Raw genomic sequence first — 24,553 nt, forward strand, 5'->3', positions numbered from 1 at the left:
GAAGTCAACATTTAAACTATTGTTACGACCTGTGGAGAAGTGGGGATAGAATTAACTGCGCCCATCTCGGTCCATAACAGCAGCCACTTCTCACAAAAGGCCACCTGTAACTATGAGATCCAAAACTGGATCACCTGTGCCAGCTCAGCCTTCTACAAACTGTAGCAAAGAGTCTTTGACAACAAAGACTGGACACTGGATGGTGGACAAGCATCTCCTGGGTAGGTCCTGTTTTCTCAACTCTCAAATGGCCAACACTCCAGGGCAAGACAAAGAAAACACATCAAAGAGACCAAAGCTCTCCTTGAAGCACAGCAGCATTGACATTAATGACTGGGAGGAACTTGCTACTAATCATTCAAAATGGCAATCAAGCTGCATCATGCTTTGAGTCACAACGTCTTAATGACGAGGCAGAATGGCATCAGAGAAGGAAACAAAGGAAGGAAATCCTGCACAGCGGGTTCTACTACCTCATAAGACATCCTGCCCCATGTGCCTAAAGCTCCATTGGTTGAGAATCAGCCTGCTCAGTCACATGAAGACCCATGGCAGAAACTCATGATCCTGAGTAAATATCATCCTCAAATTGAGGGACAGCCAATGACTACTTCAAAGGCACAAATTTGAGGAATTCATCATGCGAAGATTAGTAAATGCAAGCCTTCGTCCCAGCAATTATGGCATAATATATTACAGCATAAAAGCACACAACCCTTACAACTGGAATTAGAGAAACCATTAACATGCTCATATTACATTTCTTTGTCTGACATTTTCATGCAGGTATTAGCTGATTTATTTTAAATTGGTTAACATCATGAAAATAATGGACAAAGGAATGTCATATAGATGTCATAAACGTTAACTCACTTATCAGCAAAAATCATTAGGAGTAAGAGCTAAAATAAAATTTAAGATTGTGCAAGCATATGGTGAACTTTCATTGCTTGCAAAAGATGAAAATGTTTTACCCAAAAACCTGAATGCCATTAATAGATATGAAAAGTAAAAGTAGATTGAAACAAAATAATGTTCACGGTCATAACCTCTGAGCTATACAAATACAGTTAAACTACACTGACCCATTATCATTTTTCTAAATTGAAAAAGACATTTTGCAGTTCGCACAGTATGAAAAGGTCACAGAAATCACTTAAGCTGTACCATCCCTTCACCAACGACAATTTGTCAGTTTCTTCAAGGATAAATCAGTGGAATCCTAAATCCACTTGGCTGTCATTTCAAAATGAGCAGAACATGATGGCGTCAATTTTCATTATTATCTGCATTTAGAAAAACTTGTTCATAATGTGAGCAAATACCTTATTACAAGAAACAATCAAGATTATTTCACTGCACTCAAAGTTGCTTCGACAACAACTTGTTTTTGTTTGGTTCCGTTGCATACGATGGTGGTCTGATATTTTCATTCATAAAGCTTGCTTGGGTTAAAATAGCTGTATTCTGGAGCATTTCCACAGTTCAACTTTTGCCCTAGTACAAGTCTACAATCCAAATTATTTTGACCTCTTGCTTTCTAAATAAAGTTTAAACAGTCAACTTTTAACAAATTGCTATTATATCCACTTTTGAAATCAAACAATTCCAATGAAAGAGAAATTGCAATTTGATATCTTTTCCACAAGGAATTAATCAAAATAGGCTGTCTCAAAGACCATTATCAAATTTAAAACTAGAAGAACAGCTACTGTAGTGAACAGGTAAATTCAACTCACCATGCTCCACTGGGAGATCTGGTTGATATTCTGGAAACTGGCTTTCAGAAGGAACACTAACAGTTCGACGTAGTAACCTTGCCCTACATGACTCTGCTCGCCGTTCCTGCAGCAGCAACGGATGGATCTGAAAAAAAATTTCAGATTCTTCAAACCCACAGGAGAATAACTGTCCATAAACATCTTGATTGGAATATCTTCATCAGTCAACTGTGTCAATAAATTTTTACAACACTATGGCGGATCCACAGGCCCTTTATCTGACTTAGTGCAGTCAAGGGTATCAAACATCTAATACATTTTAATTACAGATAGGTCACTGAATTTGATGCATCAGCTAAAGGAAAGCTCAAAATCAAAGTGTCACAGGAGACGTGCATGTGCAGACAACAGCTAGCTTTAATTATTCCTTTATCTGCAGGCAAAATATAAAAGTTTAACTATGAAATCATTAGGGCATATATGGTTTTTGCTTCAGATTTAATGCTATGTTCAGTGATGTCAATATATGCTGGCTCTTCCAGAATGAAGGGAAACATGAGTTCCCCATTTTCACCCAAGTTTTTCTCCATTTTTCTTTAAATTCGCTCTTGGGATTTAAGTTTCATTGGCAAGGCCAATATTTATTGACCATCCCTAATTGCCCTTGAGAAGGTGATAGTGAGCCACCTAACTGCTGTCTATGTTGTGTAGGTACACTTTGCAGGAAGGGAGTTCCAGGAATTTCACCCAGTAGTGAAGGAGTGACAATATTATTCCAAGTCAAGATCGCGTGTGATTTGGAGGGGAATTTGCAGGTGGCAGCGTTTCTAAGCATCTGCTGCACTTGTTCTTCTAGGCAGAAGGAGTCACAGGTTTGGAAAGTGCTGTCAAAAGGGGCCTTGGTGAGTTGTTGCAGTACATCTTGTAGATGGTGCATACTGCTGCCATTATGCATCAGTGGTGGAGGGAGTGAATGTTTATGGTGGTGGATGGAGTGCCAATCAAGCAGGCTGATTTGTCTTGGATGGTATGGAGTGTGTTATTAGAGCTGCGTTCATTCAGGCAATTGTAGAGTATTCCATCACACTCCTGACTTGTGCCTTGTAGATGATGGAAAGGCTTTGGGAGTCAGGAGTTAGCTGTCGCAGAATTCCCAGTCCTGACCTTGTCGGACAGAATTTTTATGGCTGGTCCAGTTCAGTTTCTGGTCAATGGTAAACCCTAGGGTGTTGATAGTGGGAGAATTCAGTGATAGTAATGCTGTTGAATGACAAGGGGAGATTGTTGGATTCTCTCTTGTTGAAGATGAACATTGCCTGGCACTTGTGCTGTGCAAATGTTAATTGTCACTTATCAGCCCAAGCCGGATTGTTGTCCAGATCTTGCTGCATATGGATATGGACTGCTTCAGTATCTGAGGATACTGTGCAATCATCAGCAAACATCTACACTCTGGACATATGTTGGAGGGAAGATCATTGATGAAGCGGTTGAAGATGACTCAGCTTCAGGCACTGTGCTGAGGAACTCCTGTAGTAATGCTCTGGGGCTGAGATGATTGCCTGACAACAACCACAGCCATCTTCCTTTGTGCTAGATATGACTCCAACCAGTGGCAAGCTTCCTTCCACCCCCTCCCCCCAGTCCCTCCGGATTCCCAATGACTTCAATTTTGCTAGGGCTCCTTGATGTTACGTTCTTCTAATCTACATAAATGTCATATAAGGATTGGTAAAACAATAATGAGGGCTCCTTATTTGAAGATAAGGTTATTACACATACTGTGAACATACCGAGTAGGCGCATCTGGCATCTACAACTGCTACTATTGATGCTCCCTTAAAGATACACGTACATTATATCACACTTGATAACACTAGGTCAAATGCTGCCTTCTTGATGCTGAGGGCAGTCACTTTCACCTCACATTTTGCATTCAGCTCTTTTGCCTATGTTAGGACCAAGGTTGTAATGAAGTCTGGAGCTCAGTAGCCCTTGCAGAACCCAAACTGCACATTGGTGAGTGGTTTGCTACTGACTAAATGCCGCTGGTTAGCACTGTCAACAAGACCTTCTGTCACTTAGCTGATAATTGACAGTAGGCTGACTGATAATTGGTCTGATTGGATTTGTCCTGTTTTTTTCAGGACAGGACATACCTGGGCAATATTCCACATGGAAGGGTAGTTGCCAGTTTTGTAAATCATAACAGACCATATATCAGAACTGGATGCAGATTACGGAGTAGAAATTCTGGAGAAAATGCTACGGTCTAGGAAAAGGCTTAGGCTTTTCTCCAAACGTTTTGAACACCATGGAATAGTCTTTTAACTTGCCGCCTGGATATAAACTGGTGTTACTGTTAGGCTGCCTGCAAGAGAAATGGCGTCTTTTTCATTTCCATCAAGTTTTTTCAACAGTCTGGTCCAGGTGTAATTTATCCCACCACATTGTCAATAACTGTCACAACTTTGGAATTTGGAAAAACCTTCTGCTCCTTCAACAGACAGTTTCCATAAACACTACTTCATTAATAAACATGTTCTTTATGTTATATATATTCATAAAAAAACTTTCATAGCAATATTTTCCTGTAAGTAGCTAATGAGAACATAAAGAGGCACAGCGCTAGGCCAAGCTTGCCATACCATTAATTAAGATAATGGCTGATCTTCTACTCCCCTGACCCCCTTAATATTCAAAAAGCCTATCGATCTCAGTCCAGAACATACGCATTGAATCACAGAAACTTACAGCACTAAAGGGAGCCAGGCCTCTAGTATTCCATACAACTCTAACATATCCACCCTTCTCAGATATTCTACACTTCGGCTACTAAAGGAATGTATCCCATATGCCGTTTTAACTACTAGCTTAGGTGTATTCAACGACTGAACATCTACAACCCTCTGGGGTGGAGATTTCCAAAGATTCATAACGTCTGAGTGAAGAAATTTCTTTTCACTTCAGTCCTAAAATGGTGTATGTCTTATCCTGAGGCTATGATCCCTAGTTTTAGACTCGCTATAGCCAGGGAAAAACAGCCTCTCTGCAACAATCCTGTCTAGCTCTCTGACAATTTTATACCTTTCAATAAGAACCTTTCATTCTTGTAAATTTCAGAAAATATTGGCCCAATCTGCTCTATTCCTCCTCATAGGACAAACCTCTCAACCCAAGAATCAATCTTCAGTGCAGGACCCTCCAAGGTACGCATATCCTTCCTTGGGTAAAGAGACCAAAACCATACATAATACTCCTGGAAGTACAACATCGATAAGTATATATACAAGAAATGTTAGTTGCCCTTCATCAGCAAGGAATTCAGTGTGAATAGTTTTGGTTTCTTAACAGCAACTTCAGCCTCTCAAACTCAAAGCTTCATTTATGCTAAATAGGGCATGTTTGAGATCTCTCAACTATTCAAAAAACAACTTTGAGAGTCCAATTTCAAATCAAATTATTAACCCTTGGACCCTTTGCATATCTGTGATAATGATTCGACGTCTATACATGGCATACAAAGTTCTTCCACACCAAAAGGAACAATTCTGCAAATGAAATAAAAGACCAATTTGATTCATAACAGTGAGTTTATTTTATTCACATAGCTTGAAATCAAAACAATTATAAACTGTACCATGTTATAAATTATTAAGAGCTGATAAATACATTACTGTGGTAACTATTTTTCCATATGTGAACCAAAACAAAGCTTTGGGAGGCTACACAAAGTTTGACCTAATCATATGTGCATCAAACATCCACAAATTAAAAGAGAGATGTGCATTTATAAAAATGCCTTTCAGGCACACCAAAGCCACTTAATTATTTTTGAAACGTAGTAATTATTATTTTATAGACATGGCAGCCAACTGTATGCAACTAAACCCACAAAAACCAACCACTACCCCCAAGTTTGTGTTCAAATTCTGGAATGTTAACTGAAAACTCAACCTTATGAATGAATAAAGAAAGCTACATTTAAATGCACATTTTTCAGTAGGGGCACTGGAGAGCAACAAGATACAGGAAAGCTAGCTAAGTTTTTTCTGTCTCTACTCAGATTTGGGACTTACGTTTGAACCTCTGTTGGAAATTAGGTCAGGGATAAAACTTAGAACCTTCACGCTCTGAGAACCTCATTCCAGATTGTGTGAATCTACACACTTAAGGCATCAAAGAGGATCTTGCTGTTCCCCTTTAACTTGTGTATTAGACGACTGAAATAAAAGGGCAGCAACCTGTTTCATGGAATGATGGAATGATAGAAGTCTGCATTTGTAAGTAAACAATGTAATTGCATTATATTGTCAAGCAGTGACCAGATTCTTCCACATTTGTGTCCTTCATGTACCCTTGGATTCTTTTTAAACAGCAAGAATTTGATGGTTGCTTGTAATATACACAAATCCTTGAAATATTTCCTATCACATTAGTACACAAAATCATTGCTTTAAATATTTATGCTACGCATTTCACCCTAGCAGACTAATCATCTAGTTAGAAGTCATGCAAGTATATCATAATTCCTTCATACAATATACTTCTGCTTGCTAGATCCACACATCTTTTCTGTCTGCCTGGTTTATGAATGTTAATTTATAGATGTTTTAGATTGTGCAACATATCTTATATTGATTGCTTTGATCATCCAAAAATACTATGCTTTTCCCTAATGTGTAACGATACCAATGTACTGTATAACTTGGCTACATGCAATATACAATAGAAAGTAGGACCTATTAATGAAATCTTTTAGGCCCATACTGGTAACTGTGGTACTGGTCTACAGCAAGTGAAATATGAAATATACTTTTGATATTTCCACAGCAGAAATATCAGAGCAAGTTCCAAACTGATGAAATCATCTAACTGCTAGAGTGAAAATTTTAGATAATAACAGATGAAAGACACAGCATATAGCACATCACTGATTATTATAAGATCTTCAGGATCCAAGCATTATTCAGATTTTAATTAATTGCAGACAATAATAAATTTCCTGGAACATAAAAGGAAAATGAAGAGGGCTGGGATGCAAGATCCAAGAGCCTTATGATGTATAGCACTGGCAATGGGATGCACAGCACAGCTGACCAAAACATTTCATGTACTGCTTGCAAGGCGACTTATTACACGTGGGCCATAACTTCTGTGGAGTGGCAACCATAGTCAGATGGTTGGTACTCCTAGTTACTTACACTGAAATGCAACCGCACCTTTCTCGCCCTACTCAGGCCAGATGAGAAACATGCAGCGCGGCAGGTTCCTGAGGCCTTCTGTCAAGTGCAAGAGGATCTATGATAAGGAAGACATGCCAACTTTTTCACAATATTAGCTGCCATAAAGCAAGTTTAAAGGTCCAGCCACATTGAGAAGCCAGGGAGCAGGCAAGCGTGCTAAGTGTGAGGGAGGGGCTTGGGGTTGGGTGGTCAGTACGATAGTTACTCAGGAGTTAGAAGCGGTTTTAATTCCGACTTTTCCTGGGTAACTACCGAATGCTGCGATTTAAATTGGAGTGTCAGATAGTTCCCAGTGCAGGTTAATTGGCCCAATAGTAGTATGAATTTCCCAGACAATTGCCATGCAATCCTTACATCTGCCTTACACAGCAGATGGTGAAATTTGAATTCAACAAAAACCTGGAATTAAAAGTCTGAGGATGGCTGTGAAACCATTGCCGATTGTTGTAAAAACCCATCTGATTCACGAATGTCCTTTAGGGAAGGAAATCTGCCACTCTTACCTGGTCTGGCCTTGATTTGACTCCGGACCCACAGCAATGTGGTTGACTCTTAAATGCCCTCTGAACTAGAGCAATTACAGATGGGCAATAAATGCTGGCCTAGCCAGCAACGCCCACATCCCATGAATGAATAAAGAACATGGGGACTTTTGAGGCGGGGGAGGGGGGAATGCCCTCAGCACATCTTTGGCGTCCCCCCCAACCCAACGCCCCAGAGATCAGAAGTTATGGGGCCAATATTTTAACATTTTCATCAATGTTCTTCTATCTTCTATCAACTCTCTACCTGATAGATTGATAAGCATCGAAGAAATCTGAACATTTAGATCAGAATTCAGACAATTTGAGCATATTAAGGTTCAAGATTAATAAATCAGCAATTCAGAAATAGCTTGGAGATTTACAGATTACAGAATTTCTGGGCAGGATCATTAATTAAATGCAAGTGTGGGAACGGAGGTAAGTTGTCACGTGGCACAGCGGTAGACTCAGTGCCAAGTGCTCATCAGGATGGCAGAATCGCTAGGGTTCTTCTGATCCAGACATGTTTCACCTGAACAAGGCTCATTCTTCAGGACATTTGGAAAAGAGATTCTCCTTCGTCGGACTAAGAGCAAGAATTTTTTTGTTTAAAAACGCAGCAAGTGGTAATAACCTGGAGCCCATTGTCTATGAGGATGGTGGGAGCAGGGACGATGAATGATTTCAAAAGGAAATTGGGTAGGCACAGGTACTTGAGCAAATAAAACATACATCTCGGGACTATAGAGTGGGGGAATGGGGGCAATTGGATTGCCCTTCGAGCAGCCAGCAAAGACCTGTTGGCCAAGTGGTCTCCTTCTATGCCATAACGACTCTTGAGATGACAGTTTATGCGCTGACAGCTCATTGCACGGGGAGGATTGCCATGCATTATCTGAACCTGGAGATGGTGAGATCTTTTTACCTTATGTCGGACTCCTATTTCTCTAGTCTCTAATGTCCCAGTGGTTTGCCACCCTGACACATTTTGAGGAGTTGGCTCTTGATCTAGCCAATGATGCAAACTAAGGCACCCCACTGTCCAAACCTGCCCTATCACTCTCCCTAGCATCATTCTCCTGTTTGCCCTACGAGGTGAAGAAAGATGCTTTTACAACAATGCCTATTTCCCTCATCACTTGCAGCTTATCATTCAGGTAAGATGTTGTAGTCTTCACCATAGCTTACTATCCAATAGTGCTTAGGTTATGAGTTATGCTTATGAGCCATCAATGCTGATATGCAGGCTTTCTTGTGTCGCTGGCAGAAATAGGATATTTCTCCATAACGTCAGTCCCTCCAGCAGCACCTCACGTGAGGGGTCCGAAAAAAAAGGGGAATTGTCCTGGCCCGAGAGCCCTCCTTACCCAGTGATCTCCTTCCCCACTGCTCTCTGTTAAGCTCCTCCTTCCACTGAGACAAACAGCAACCACAACAAAGGCTGCTGCTCACCCTTTAAGTCAGACACACTACTTCCTGTGTCCTGCCTCCTTCCACACCCATAGCCAATTGAACAGCAAGTACAACTTTCGGCCAATTAAGTTGATGTTCAATAAGAATAGCAACACGTGCACATTGCCAATGTGGTTTTGTGGTCCAGAAATAACTTGATGTGTTATCCCCAAAATGCTGCCCCACAGGTATGATAGCATCAAAACCAACAGCGTTGAAGTTGAATAAAAGTTCCTGCCAGACTCTGGCAGGAGCCAAATTAAAGGCGAATTGGTGGCTCATGACATACTGGGACCCTAACAAAATTTTAATTTTGCATTAAGCACCTTAGGTGTGGGGTTCAAAATGTGGAATTGGCAATCCTGAGTGCTCAATTAATTTTCTTGAGGAGGGTACTGGGATATTTTTACACTTTTTCCAGGTAGAATAGCTCACAGCTTCTTCCTGACTTTCTTCAGAAAGGCAAGGAGATTCAACAAGGAAGTCCGATTAGGTGCCTTACAGCCTTCCAGACTTAACATTGAGTTCAACAACTTCAGATCATGAACTCCATCCTCCAATCTCACCCTTTTATGATCCCCTTTTTTCAAATATGTATTTTTTAATGTTTATATATACATTTTTTCCCACCTATTTCTATTATTTTTAAAAATTTATTTCCATTCGTTGTTTTATCCCCATCTTTTAGCCTATTTTGATCTTTTCTCCCACATCATCCCCTCCCCCCCCACCCCAACCCCACTAGGGTCATCTGTCACTTGCTCATTCTGTTTTCTACTCTTAATGTCACCATTAGCACCTCCTTTAGCCAGTATCACCACCATCGATACCCCTTTGATCTTTTGTTTATGAAATATTTTGCAATCCCTCCTTTGCCTCCACCTATCACTGGCCTTCTATCCAACTTCATCTGTCCCACCCCCCCCTTAAACGGTATATATTTCACCACATTTCTACTTCTCTTTAGTTCTGAAGAAGAGTCATACGGACTCAAAATGTTAACTCTGTCTTTCTCGCCACAGATGTTGTCAGACCTGTTGAGTTTTTCCAGCAATTTTTGTTTTTGTTCCAGATTTCCAGCATCCACAGTGTTTTGCTTTTATCTTAAGGAAGTCCAATTTCCTGTTTAGAGAAGGCCCCTAAACTATACTTGGTGAACCATTTACAGCATTCACCTCTAAGTGCGCACATCCCTTTGTTTGGATTTAATGAAGCAAGTATAATTTCTAGTCATTGGGTTACTCCCTATGGAAACGCAAAACTGCATAAGCAAAGATATGTCTAATTATTCTAATGAGTTCCAGAGCAAATTTCAGGGCAGTCAGTGTACTTATACACGGCAGTAGTTCACAAGGCAGCAGAAAAACCTCAATTTCAGCCCCTTGGTAGCATTTCAAGGAGCAAATAGAAAGCAAACCACAAATTGCAGAACTGAATTGGGTTATAACACATTTATGCATTCTCTCAGAACACAATTCGAGCAGTCCCAAATCCAATTATAAGACCCTGACAAGCCTTGGTAACAATGAAAATGTACTTTAAGTCTTATCAGTTTGCCCTAGATAGGCAAAACTGCAAATTCTGATTAAAGAATTTTTCTGCCTTGAACTATCAGTTCCAATCAGCCAGTTTGGGATAGATTTAAATCAATCTTGAACAATTTTACAACACCAGAAGTGACATCTCTTACATTGAATAAGGAAATCTGCTGAAATAATTAGTCTTCCTTATGGCAATCAGGTTTCACTGTTGACTCAGTAAATTTCTCTGCAGCATAAATCCTTCTTCTATAGTCAAAATGGCACTGTAGAATTTGTAATATTATTTCTGGAAGTTGCCTGTGTTACAATCACGTGAGGAGAGATGGAATGACTCCCCTCTTTTCCAACCTCTCATTTGATTGCAACAGGTTTTTAAAAAAGGATATTGTGGTAATTTGAGGTGCAATACACCTTTAAGAGAATGTAAGCAGACTGACCAAGTGACTGTATTACCCAATTGCTGTGTAGCACAGGCTACAACGTTAATCAGTAGTTTAGAATAGGGTTCGGTTTGAGAAGCACACATGTTAATAAACAGCATGTGCTTCATCTTACATTGGTCTGTGTCTGCTGTACATTGTTTATCAACTCACACAGCAGTAGATGGGTGAGCAACTGTGTTCACGAACAGAGCAAAGTGACCCGACAGGAGGAACATAACAGATATGCTTGCCAATTCAGCAAGTACCTAACCGTTTACATGCTATGACTCAAAAAGAGACAAATGGCATGCTAAGGTTGGTGGTCCCTGGTTTCGACATTGAGGTGCTTTAAAGACGTAGGCAGACAATTGATTTGTTCTTCTGGAGACAACTGTTGCTGGGTTGAGTTCTTTAAAAAAAATATACCTCTGCCTGCAACATGTGGATAGTGGAAAAGAATAGGCAGGCTCGAGCTTGTAAGGTTGGGTGGGGGGGGGATGGTATGGGGAGGAGAAAGAGCAAGAGCACATGCGAGAGACCCCCAATCAGGGGTCTACTGTGCTGTTAGCTTCCAGGCTGACTTATTTCTCCCCTGGTTCTTGCAATAAATAAAATTTGTTATCTGAAGTCAGTTTTGCTCATGTGACTACCTGATCACTACTTCTAGTGTCCACGTAAATGATTCAAAATTAGAAGCCATTGCTACATAATAGGGGAATGGATGGTGGCTGTTCACACCTACTTATGATGAGCTGGTTCCTCTGTAGCTCTCTTCGTTAAGTGCTGCCAGCCAGACACGGAGTCTGACTTGAGTTCTGGGTAAGACAATAGGAAGTGTGAATTCCACAAATGGTTTCATCTCAACATGTCCATTCAAGGAAGGGCACCCCACCCAGGGTCATTTACTTAAGAACTTTCTGGAGACAGGAGTTAATTTCAAGTCTGTGCAGAAATGACAAAATTCACCTGACTTTCAGTGGCCATCATAACAGCTTGCTGTTTTAGTTCTTTTAAAGCTTAGGGTGGAATTTTATGGCCCTGTCACGGCGGGGGCGGAGCCATAAAGGCGGCAAACCATTCAAAACTCCATCGACTTTGGCGGGAATAAAAGATCCCACCGGCGGAAGGGGTCATAAAATTTCGCCCTTAGGTGATTTTCTCTTGGAGAGAATTTGAGTTTGACCCCAATTTGGAGCAGTTAGCCAGGGCTAATTAACCAATTCCCTGATGGCAGTCACATCAGTATTATTTTCTGTCTCTGCCAGTATGCCTGCATCCACCAGAACCGTAATCACATCACCAACAGAAAGAAGCCCAAAGTCTCCAAGTATTTCATAATACTGAATAATTAAATACTGACCTTCACCTCCAGTCCTTGGAATACAGGTTGTTATTTCTTCAGTGCTGATATAATTATTAACCAACTACAGAATGAACAAGTCATTAACACCAACCATAATACTTACAACCTGTAAAATAACTGGTCCAAAATAGATACAAAAAAATCCATCAATTTCATAGTGAATATATTATCTGAATTTTTTTTTTTAAAATGGCATATGGGACTGATTTTAAAGTAGTAACTTTATCTCTGCATTCATTTAATCCATCTGTGATACTACTGCCCTGAAAAGAACAAAGAACAAAGAAAAGTACAGCACAGGAACAGGCCCTTCGGCCCTCCAAGCCTGCGCCAATCATATTGCCCGTCAACTAAAACATTTTGCACTTCCGGGGTCCGTATCCCTCTATTCCCATCCTATTCATGTACTTGTCAAGCTGCCTCTTAAACACCACTATCGTACCTGCTTCCACCACCTCCTCTGGCAGCGAATTCCAGACACTTACTAGCCTCTGCGTAAAAAAACTAGCCCTGCACATCTCCTCTAAAGTTTTCTCCTCTCACCTTAAATCTATGTCCCCTGGTAATTGACTCTTCCACCCTGGGAAAAAGCTTCTGACTATCTACTCTGTCCATGCCACTCTTAAATTTGTAAACTTCTATTAAGTTGCCCCTCAATCTCCATCACTCTAGTTTCTCCAACCTCTCCTCATAGCTAATAACCTCCAGACCAGGCAGAATCCTGGTAAACCTCCTCTGCACCATCTCCAATGCCTCCATATCCTTCTGGTAATGTGACCAGAATTGCACGCAATATTCCAAGTGTGGCCTAACCAAGGTTCTATACAGCTGCAGCATGACTTCCCAACTTTTATACTCAATACCCCTGCCAATGAAGGCAAGCATGCCATGTGCCTTCCTGTCTACCTTATCCACCTGCGTTGCCACTTTCAGTGACCTGTGGACCTGTACACCCAGATCCCTCTGCCCGTCAATGCACTTAAGGGTTCTGCCATTTACTGTATAATTCCTGCCTGTATTAGACCTTCCAAAATGCATTACCTCGCATTTGTCTGGATTAAACTCCATCTGCCATTTCTCCGTCCAAGTCTCCAACCGATCTATATCCCGTTGTATCCTTTGACAATCCCCTTCACTATCTGCAACTCCTCCAACCTTGGTGTCGTCTGCAAACTTACTAATTAGCCCAGTTACATTTTCCTCCAAATCATTTATGTATACTACAAACAGCAAATGTTGCAGCACTGATCCCTGCGGAACTCCACTAGTGACAGCTCTCCATTCAGAAAAGCACCCTTCCACTGCTACCCTCTGTCTTCTATGACCAAGCCAATTCTGTATCCATCTTGTCAGCTCACCTCTGATCCCGTGCGACTTTACCTTCTGTACCAGTCTGCCATGAGGGACCTTGTCAAAGGCCTTACTGAAATCCACGTATATAACATCCACTGCCCTTCCATCGTCGATCATCTTTGTCACTTGCTCGAAAAACTCGATCAAGTTAGTGAAACACGGCCTCCCCTTCACAAAACCATGCTGCCTCTCACTAATACACCCATTTGCTTCCAAATGGTAGTAAATCCTGTCACGAAGAATCTTCTCCAATAATTTCCCTACCACTGGCGTAAGGCTCACCGGCCTGTAATTTCCTGGGTTATCCCTGCCATCCTTCTTAAACAATGGAACAACATTGGCCATTCTCCAGTCCTCTGGGACCTCACCCGTAGCCAGTGAGGATACAAAGGTTTCTGTCATGGCCCCAGCAATTTCCTCCCTTGCCTCCCTCAGTACTCTGGGGTAGATCCCATCTGGCCCTGGGGACTTATCCACCTTAATATTCTTCAAGACGCCTAACACCTCCTCTTTTTTGATCTCAACATGATCCAGGCTATCTACACACTCTTCCCTAGACAAATCGACCGCTAAGTCCTTCTTTTTGGTGAATATTAATAAGAAGTATTCATTTAGTATCTCTCCCATTTCTTCTGGCTCCACACACAGATTCCCACCTCTGTTCCTGAGTGGGCCTACCCTTTCCCTGGCTACCCTCTTGCTTTTTACATATGTAAAAGCGAAAAGGAAAAACAAATGTTATGATACATTATAATCTATATATGTGCTCACTGGTCCATAGTTTAGCTTACAGTTTCTATCTTGATTTTCAAACAAAACGCAAATTGTGCAGCTATATTGTTTTCTGTATTTAGAAGGATAGAAATCTGTGCAAGAAAGTGAGAGATTTACAAATGTTTCAGCATGGTCTAGCAATTAAAGATAAATCAAGAAAAATAAAAGACATGAACAAACAGAAGTAACCAGATTCATTACAGTTCTCATTATTCTTTAAATCAAAGCACTATTGAAAAATTTAATAGAACCTTAGAACAATAGAACATAATGCTGATTGACAAAGTCTCGACAGAACTACATTTCAATTAATACAATTGAATTTTAAGGTTTTTTTTTCAAGATACTGTGTTATTTCCCAGACAAATCTCAAAAAATTGTATGGTCATGAAATTAAGGATGTCATCCAGACAGAATAGTCTGCACAAAAATTAAAAACTAGTTGGTCCCCTGAAACCTTTAGGAGGGCTCCTTTGACAGTTATCTTCCAAACCCACGACCTCTACCATCTTTGGGGACAAGGGCAGCAGGTGCATGGGAACACCACCCCCTGCAAGTTTTCCTCTAAGCCACATACCATCCTGGCTTGGAACTATAATTGCCATTCCTTCACTGTTGCTGTGTCAAAATCCTGGAACTCCCTTCCTAACAGCACTATGGATGTACCTACACCAACAGCTCACCATCACCTTCTCAAGGACAATTAGGGGTGGACAATAAATAATGGCCCAGACAGTGATGCCCAAATCCCATGAATGAATAAAGAAGAATTCAAGGGATGAATTTAACTTTGCCTGCCCGGTAGAAACAGGGCAGCTGCAGCTCCAAAATCTAATACAGTTACCACCTCATTCTCATTTAGATCATGCCTGTCCAAATTAGGTGGGAGCCATATTATTCCATGTGAATTTGAGGGGAAAATGGCAGTGTGCTTGGCATGCTCTGCATATCTGCACTGGGCAGTAAAGTAGAATAGACCCAAAAAAGAAAGACATATTTTTGTGGGACAAGGGAGAGGATTGCTGTGAGCAAAATACTGTGGGCTGTTGCCAGCATTCCTCCCCACACTCCCTCCCCTGACCAACCTGCCTCTTGACCAGCTTGATATCCAGGTGACCTAACATTGCATCATCCTGCAGCCAGCAAGCTGCAGCAGGGTGCCCATTCAAAATATGCTGCTTGCCAATTGAGTAGTAATAGGGTCCGGTCTTCAAAATGGTTTGGGTATCTCATCAACAGGAACTTAATGCCCAATGGTTGCAATCTGCAGTTAAAAACTACTCCACGAATGGTAACAACAATGTATCATCTATACGACTGTGTACAGTTCAGACCTCAGCACAAAAATATAGAGACACTGGAGAAGGTGCAAAAAAAAACTTTACAAGAATGATATCAAGAAATATTGAACAGATAACAAAGAAAAGGAAAGACTAAGGGATGGCCTTACACATAATTGTATGTTTTGGGACCACCTTTAAGGCAAAATGAAGGGGGTCATGTGACCTGTTCTAAAGTCTGCCTGACAGCAAGCCTGGGTGGTTTGATTGCTTGATATTAAAGGGGGCCCAGGTTGTTTTCCTAGGAAGAAGTTGCAAGGTGTTTATACTTGCAGGCAATATGGCAGCAGGCCATGTTCTAACAGTAGATAGACTAGGAATCTCCAAAGTTGCAAAAAAAGTGTTGAGGATGTCAGACTGTAAACAAACAGTTTTGCTTTAAACTATCCGTTTACTTCCAAGATGAAACGGAGTCGGGGTATCAAGGACAGCTAAAAATCAACATTTCTACCTGGATACAAGGGTCACATGATTCACACTGCCATGGAGATAGAAACCCTAAGGTATCCCTGAGAACACTCAGACACAGGCAGTCTGCCAGGATCCTGGAGAGGCAGAATAGCTATCGGCAACAAGACATTGTGGTTCACCATGCAGGAACAAGAGTGGGAGCTTGTGCTTGGATTGAAAAGACCAAATTCACGCCGAATTTTGAACAAGGCTGGAAGATTTGCCTAGCTTGACCTAAAGGAAGAATCTCCAGGGGAAAAAAACCTCACTGTGTATGACAGTTCTGAGTTTAAAAGTTTCCAAGCTGTGAAAGGAAAAGAACAGAAATAAACCCTCAGGGGCCAAGAATCGCCCTGGACTGGTTCCAGGGGAACTGAATGTCTACTTAAGGGAAAGTGTGAATTATATCTGTGAAGTGCATTCTCAGTTCTGCTAAAAGAAGAGGGGAATGCTCTTTTTTGTGGTTTGTATAAACTGATTACAATATAGTGTTTAGTCAATAGTGCTTTTAGTCTTTTGTGACAGTACTCATCTTAAAATGTAAAATCTTGTTGCATCATCTGTTCAGCTATTAAAAAAAAGAAATTCAAACTTCCAGGGAAGCTAGATGAACACATGGGGGAGAAAGGAATGGAAGGTTATACTGATAGGATTAGATGAAGAGAGGTGGGAGGATGCTTGCATGGAGCATAAGCACTGGCATGGATAAGTGGGTTGAATGGTCCATTTCTGTTCTGTACATTGAATGTAATTTCACGCAAGACACTACCACCAAAAGGCAGTCAAATGTTCGCACTACAAAACTAGAAATTGCTGACACGACATAACTTGCCATTTTTTTTGTTTTTTAACTAAATTTGGCCTTGCTGATTTAGGGAAACTGAATCAAAGCCAATGCCTCCAAGGGTGGCATTTTGTTTGCAAATTGTTTGTTTCGCAAGTAAACAAAAATAGATATACAGCAGATTTTCTATGGTGTCTAGCTACAACAAATCCCTGGACACAGCAAATCCAAAATAAAATCACACAAAATTAATTGCTTTAAAATAGTTTCATCATGACTGGAATTACATCACAATCTAAAATTTACAATGAACAGTTAATTTACAATAACGACTTGTATTTATATAATGCCTTTAACATAGTAAAACATGCCAAGGTGCTTCACATGAGTGTCATCAAACAATACCCAACACCAACCATAAGGGCTAAAAGAGAAGGCCAAAAACTTAGTTAAAAAGGTTTAAAGGGGTGTCTTAAAAGGAGGAAAGTTGGGTAGAGAGGCAGAGAGATTAAAGGAGGGAATTCTAGAACTTAGGGCCCTGGCAACAGGAATGCACAGCCACCAACGGTGGAGCAATTAAAATCAGGAATGCACAAGCTAAAGTCAGGGGAAATAAAGAAAGCCCAGAGATTCATAGGGCTGGATGAGAATTTTAAAAATTGAAGTGTCGTTTAACCGTGAATCAATCTAGGTCAGCAAACACAGGAGCGATGGGTTAATGGGACTCGGTGCGAGTTAAAATATGAACAGCAGAGTCTGGGTGACAAAGTTATACAAAAGTGAAAGATGGAAGGTTAGCCAGAGCGCACTTAAGTTTAAGGGTAACAAAGGCATGGATGAGCGTTTCAGCAGCAAATGAACTGAGAAAGGGACAGAGTCAGGCAATGTCAGAATGATGGAAGTAGATGATCTTAGTAATGGCACAGATAGATGCTGGGAATTGCATCGTGGGTTAAGTAGGACATGAAGGCAATGAACAGTCTGCTTCCGCTTCAGATAGTTGCCAGGGAGAAGAGTTTGTACTGGGGACCGAAGATAATAATTTTGATCTTCTGCTTATTTCGTTGGAGAAAATTTCTGCTCCTCTATTGGATGTTGGACAAGGAAGCCAACAATTTAGAGATAGTAAAAGGGTCAAAAGAGGTGATGATGAGGTTTGACAGAGCGTCAATGTATATGTGGAACATGACACTGTCTTCAGGTGTTGCAGCTAGGGGTAGTAGAATGTAGATCAAAAATAAGAGGCAACCATGGATAAATTCTTTGGGGACATCAGAGGTAATGACGCAGAGTGGAGATGTCATTGCATACCATTCTCTGGCTACATCTGGATAAAAGTGAAAAGGAGCCAGGTGGGTGCTGTCCCACCGAGGTGGACAACAGTGGAGAGACAGTGGAGGAGGATGGTGTGATTAACCATGTCAGAGGTTGCAGGTAGTTCAAGAAGGATGTGCAGGGATAGTTTAGCATGGTCACAGAGGATGTAATTTGTGACTTTGATAAGAGCCATTCTGCTACTGTGACAGGGGCAAGCTTAATTGGAAGGTTTCAAACATGGAATTCCAAGAAAGACAGGTACACATTTGGGAGGCGGTAGCACATTCAATGACCTAAGTAGTAAGGGTGATTGTAAATGGTGAGGTAGGTCACAAGAACAGAGGGGTCAAGGTGATGAGTGAAGAAGAGTGATGATGGCAGATTTGAAGACCAGGGTCCAATACCTGAGGTGAAAGATCTGTTAACATCAGCTAACTTGAGAGCCAGGAGGGGAAGCTGGATGATCAGCAGTTCACTGTGAATAGGGTACAATGGATTATGATTTTAACTTTTATAACTATATACCCTTCATATTTCTGGAATGATAAAAGTTCACTTTTTTTTTTACAAAATCTGCAAGCACATCATTTTGTTAAGCACCCTTCTATACCAACATCCAATTTTCTTGCCATCTCTCGTAAAGATATTGGCCTGGATTTTTACCGAATCGGGATGACTCGAAAACCCTTTAAAAATTGGCGAGTGGGTCCAGATTCCGGGATTCCCGACCCCATTTCCAGGCCAAGAGATTTTCAGGAGTGCCTTTAAAGGGTGCAGGCTGCCTCCTGTCAAAAACCCACAACGCACACTCTCAACCTGGCTGCATCCAATGCAGTGATAAGCGTGTCCTACTCCTCTGCAATTTTCATGGAGCCAGGCAGGCTTTTAAAAAGAGTAATGACTCATGGCCCCTCAGAGGATTTGTGAGGCCAAGTCTACATGAGGGGACCTTCTAAAAGATAAATTCAAAAAGGTCCTCCTCATTTTAAGCTTTGCCCTTCCACCCACCCCTTATGGCCCCTTGTACCTCTAGTGCCAAGCTCTGCCCTTTCACGCACCCCATATGGCCTCTAACATCTCCAATGTCAAGTTACGCCCTTCCACCCACACCTTATGGCCCCTCATGGCCCCTATGCCAAGCTATGGCACTTCCATGCCCAATGATCCACTATACATTGTATAGAACCAATTAGCCCTAGTGACATTTGCATATGTAAAAAAAAGCTTTTAAAGAAAGTAATTCATTCATAACTTACTTCTATGTTTAAAAAAATAATTTCACTAGATGGCAATAAAAGTGTCAATCATCCAGACCCTTTAAAATGCCAATAACAAAAACCACAAACCCTCCAAATCATTAATGTTGTGTAAATAAACATTGTGAAATTGTCAGCAGAGATCAGAGAACTAGAGTTGTCTATCAAGCAATGTTTTCCCTTGGGTACAGGTGTTTCAACAAGCATAATCGATGTCTGGGCTCTATGAAGATCTCGCCTTTGTGAGCACTTTCTCCCAAGGTGGGCGGGCTGAGCCAAAAAGTTTTGACTCCCACTACCCGCCTTGATGATTAAAATCCAGGCCATTCTTTCTAAGTGAAGAGCAGTTCCACTGTTACCAGTGGTCCTCCCGCATCTCACTTGCAGCCATTATTCTGCAAGTGGCGACAGGCTATTTAGCCTCACCCGATGTGCAGTGTTGTACAGGTGCAGATTGTGTGGAGAGTTCTGGCAAGGGAAGTGATGACACGAAAAAGACCAAATGCATCTTACCTACCATTTTGTGTGTAGGAGCAATACACTACTCAGGACTTTAGAGTGAGGATCTGTCCTCATCAAACATCCATACACATTTTTCAACAGGGGTCACTAGAAACCTGTCTGATTTATATCGCCCTGACCCGAGAACAGAAATCAGTGGTTTCCAACACATGCTGCCGCTAAGATTAGCTAATTCAGCTCAGAATAAGAATTTAGTCTGGGACGTTCCCTGATCCTTTCGTTCAACATCCTTACCTAATTACTGCTTCTCGTCCCCATTTCAAATGGTAAGATAAATTAACTGAACACAAATATATTATTTGTGACGCACAACATTCACAATAATACATCACTTTTTAAAATTAAAGTTTCACATACCTCCTCTTTACCCAGCAACAGCAACTGACCATCTGTGACAACACAAAATTTGGTGTTCCATATTGCACGCTCATAATGCGATTTTCCACAAGATATTCTATGCGTGGGCGGACCTCTTGCATCTGAAACACAGATTGAACATTTTCAATATTATGAAGAGGAGATGGGCATATCTAAGCAAATTGACCTGACAACAAAATATAAAAGTAATTATTCAATAATCTCCCTACTTGCTTTCACTTTTGCCAAAATTATAATTTTACTAGGGATTAAAACAAGTTCAGAGGGTACAATCAGATCCATTAATTCACAGCAGCTGCCTCTAATCAGCATTTATTTGAATAAGCAAGGGGGAAAACATAAGGCTCATAGCATTGGATACTAAGGTCGCAAAGAGCAAAAAGGAAAACAAGGCGAATCAGGTTTCCATGATTTCTTGACTTTAAACCGAGAAAGGTTAAAAAAAATGCTGTGGTTCTATACATTTAAGCAGTAGGCTGTGAGGTGAGATTTGTGGAGAGTTTAAAAGAAACAAGTTCAGAGGAGCACTGAGCATAGCAGTACTTGTATCAATAGGATACAATTATTGATGTCATGGATAGAAGATTGGCTAGCTAACAGGAAACAGTGTAAGCATAAATGACTAATTTTCTAGTTGGCAGGGTATGACAAGAGGTGTGCCACAGGGATCAGTGCTAGGGCCTCAGCTCTTTACAATTTATATAAATGATTTGGATGAAGCGATCGATGGTATGGTTACTAAATTTGCAGATGACACAAAGGTAGGAAGGAAAGTAAGTTGTGAAGAGGATGTGAAGAGGACGTAAAGAGGCTACAAAAGAATATAGATAGGTTAGGCGAGTGGGCAAAGATCTGGCAAATGGAGTATAATATAGGAAAATGTGAAATTGTCCATTTTGGCAGGACGAATAAAAAACAGAGACGTTAGGGAGAATTTTCCACCTGTTGGGGGCGGGGGTTGTTCTGAGGGGGTGGGCGCAAACCCATTCGGCGCCCCCGTTCGGGTCCGCGCCACCATTTTACATGGGCTGGCCAATTTTACATGGGCGTGACACACCCGGAAGCACTGTGGGTGTGGGGCGGATTCCCTGAGTCGGGGCCTGCGCATGCGTGCAAAAGAGCACAGAAATCTCCCTGTGGCACCTCTGTGCCTCAGGGAGATTAGTTTAAGTTTCAAAAATTTAAATAAAGGAAAGAAAAAATTTTAGGGCAGGTCCCCCTCATGGGACATGTCAATGAAAATTAAGGAAAAACTTCATTTAATTTATGAACACTTCATGAAAACTCACCCCGCCCGTGGATGAGGTTCCATGAAAAATGCAAAGGCCGCCTGGGCTCTTCACCTGCCCGCCAACCTTAAGGTTGGACGGGCAGCTCAGTTTATTGGTTTGATTAGTTTTTAAATGGCCTTAATAGGCCTTTGACAGTTTGGCGGGCATGCAGCCAAGTCGGATGCTGAACTGAAAATCTAAATGATGCACAGTGACGTCGGGACGCCCGACTAACGTCACCGCTCACCATTTTACGCAGGCCCCGTCCCCGCACGCCGACCAGAAAATTCTGCCCATTATCTAAATGGAGAGGGGTTGCAGAGCTCAGAGATGCAGCAGGATATGGGTGTCCTAGTGCATGAATCACAAAAGTTTAGTATGCAGGTGCAACAAGTAATTAGCAAAGCTAATAGAATGTTATCATTTACAGTGAGGGGAATTGAATACAAGAGTAGGGAGGTTATGCTTCAGTTATACAGGGTATTGGTGAGACCACATCTAGATTACTGTGTACAGTATTGGTCTCCTCATTTAAGGAAAGATGTAAATGCATTAAAAGCAGTTCAGAAAGGGTTTACTAGCTTAATACCTGGAATGGGCGGGTTATCTTATGTGGCTAGGCTTGTATCCGCTGGAGTTTAGAAGAGCAAGAGGCAACTTGATTGAAACATATATGATCCCGAGGGGACACGTCAGGGTGAATGTGGAAAAGGTTATTTCCTCTTGTGGGAGGATATAGAACTTGGGGTCACTGTTATTAAAATAAGGGGTCGCCCATTTAAGACAGAGATGAAGAAAATATTTTTCTGAAGGTTGAGACACTTTGGAATTCTCTTCCGAAAAAGGCAGTCAAGGCAGAGTCCTTGAATATCTTTAAGGTAGGAGGTAAGTAGATTCTTGATAAGCAAGGGGGTGAAAGATTATCGGGGGTAGGTGGGAATATGAGGTTAAAATCAGATCAGCCATGATCTTATTGAATGGCAGAGCAGGCTTGAGGGGCAAGTGGTCTACTCCTGCTCCTAATTCGTATGTTTGCATGATCCTATGTATACACAAATAGAATACCACTGGTAAGACCAAGAATGCCACTGATAAAGCCAAGGCTGAAAGAGAGATGGGATCCCTGAAAAAAAAATTTTTTTCCTGAATTCCGTACATATGTGTAAGAGAGGCTAGAAGAGAACCTGGATATGACAGTAGGTTCTGTTGAAGGGTCATGTGGACTCGAAATGTCGACTCTTTTCTTCTCTACCGATGCTGCCAGACCTGCTGAGTTTTTCCAGGTAATTCTGTTTTTGTTCTGGATATGACAGTAGCATTCAAGAATTTACTTTATAGTTAAAAATTGTGGCGGAGATAAAGCAGTGCTTGGGATGAAAAGGGAAACTTCTTTTGCAGATGTGCAAGTGGTTTTCATGTGTCATTCAGTGCTGTCTTGAAATCCCACCTTCATGGAATTACATGATTAAATTTAAGAAGAAACTTTGACCTTATTCATTTCTTTGATGAGTAATTGCGATAATAAGAATATTTAGTTCCATAAATTCATATAAAATGTTATGATCCCAGCTGATATTAATACTGCACAAGTCAGATCTCAGAGTGAAACCTGGCTTGGCAGGTCCCAACTTTGTTTTTTTTTAAAGAAACCATAGAGGTCAGTTATTGAACACATTCACAAGAGTCTGCCAGTATACTTTTAACACAAAGAATAAAATGTTTATTAAACAAGAAAAAATGAACTATATTACACAAGACAAAAAGGTTGGAAATATTTCAATACAGATACCAGAAAATGATTCAAACTCACTATTCCTTTTATCCCAGCAACCCTCACAGACACAAAACTCCAGTGAAGTTTTACCACTGTCTTACACCAAGCTTTCTTGCTTGAGTCAGCTCAGTTTCAAACAGTTTTCTTTAGGTGGACTTTTGAGCATTCATTAGATGCTTTTCTTCAGCTGGTATCTCTCCCTGAGATACCCAAAAACCGCAATCTAAACTATTACTTCAACTTCAGAGCAAACATGAGTTCCCTAAATTCAGTTCCCCAGCAGGCTTGCAGGATTTCTTAGGGAAATTAGACCTTTTGCCTGCACTCTCTAGTATACCCACACTAACTGAACTCCCTTGTGTTTCCCTGTCTCTGTGCCTCTCTGAACCATAGTCACTGGGCAGCAGCACAGTTTTTTCCACTTTGTTTTCTTTTAACTTCACTAAACTACTAACCCCTTGGTAACCCATCTCTTCACTTCACGAGTTGTAAAACCTCATTAAAAATGCATGTATACAAACAGGGCCCCGGAATTCCCAGCAGGCAGCTCACAAAAACCTTTAAATGAAACTAACACCAGGTTTCACCTTTCTTAACACCCAAGCACAGAGTAAAAATTAAATTTAAAGTTATACATTGTTCCTAGTAAAAAATAAAGCTGAATATGTTGTCAAATTCTGCATGTAAAAGGTTGCACAACCAAGATGAAAGATTGTTCCTTCCCAAAAAAGATACAGGGAAAAATTGAGGAGCACCCATTTATTAACAGCCTCCAATCCCACTCGGGCTAATCACCCTGCGCACAAATGGCGTGGTGCGAGAAGTCCCAGATATGAATCTCAGACCTTATTACTGAAGACAATGCTGCAAGTTTGAGTTGCTACTAGTTCAGCAGCCTGCAAGTAAGTAATGGGGTTGCGTTCACAGGTGGCTCGAATCAAGAGACAGTGAAGATGAGGGAAGGAGATATCGGCATTTGGGGGATCATGATCAGGAAGAAGGAGATCAGGGCTTCAGGTGTTGAGGAGAAATTGGGAACCAGGGGGTAACTGGTGCTTTGGCGGT

The 24,553-nt window shown here is 41.2% G+C and overlaps 1 protein-coding gene across 1 annotated transcript in view; it reads right to left on the reverse strand.

Annotated features, from left to right (window-relative positions):
• LOC144685445 (disabled homolog 2-interacting protein-like) overlaps window positions 1–24,553 on the reverse strand; it is a 794,163-nt gene that overhangs the window by 671,618 nt on the left and 97,992 nt on the right. The window contains exons 2-3 of the mRNA XM_078549951.1: window positions 20,423–20,544; window positions 1,740–1,866 (exon numbers count right to left, since the gene is read on the reverse strand). Of these exons, the coding sequence (XP_078406077.1) occupies window positions 1,740–1,866; window positions 20,423–20,544 (249 nt within the window). The remainder of the gene's footprint in view (window positions 1–1,739; window positions 1,867–20,422; window positions 20,545–24,553) is intronic.

Source organism: Cetorhinus maximus, chromosome 10, assembly GCF_964194155.1.
Source record: "Cetorhinus maximus chromosome 10, sCetMax3.hap1.1, whole genome shotgun sequence".
Taxonomy (NCBI): Eukaryota; Metazoa; Chordata; class Chondrichthyes; order Lamniformes; family Cetorhinidae; genus Cetorhinus; species Cetorhinus maximus.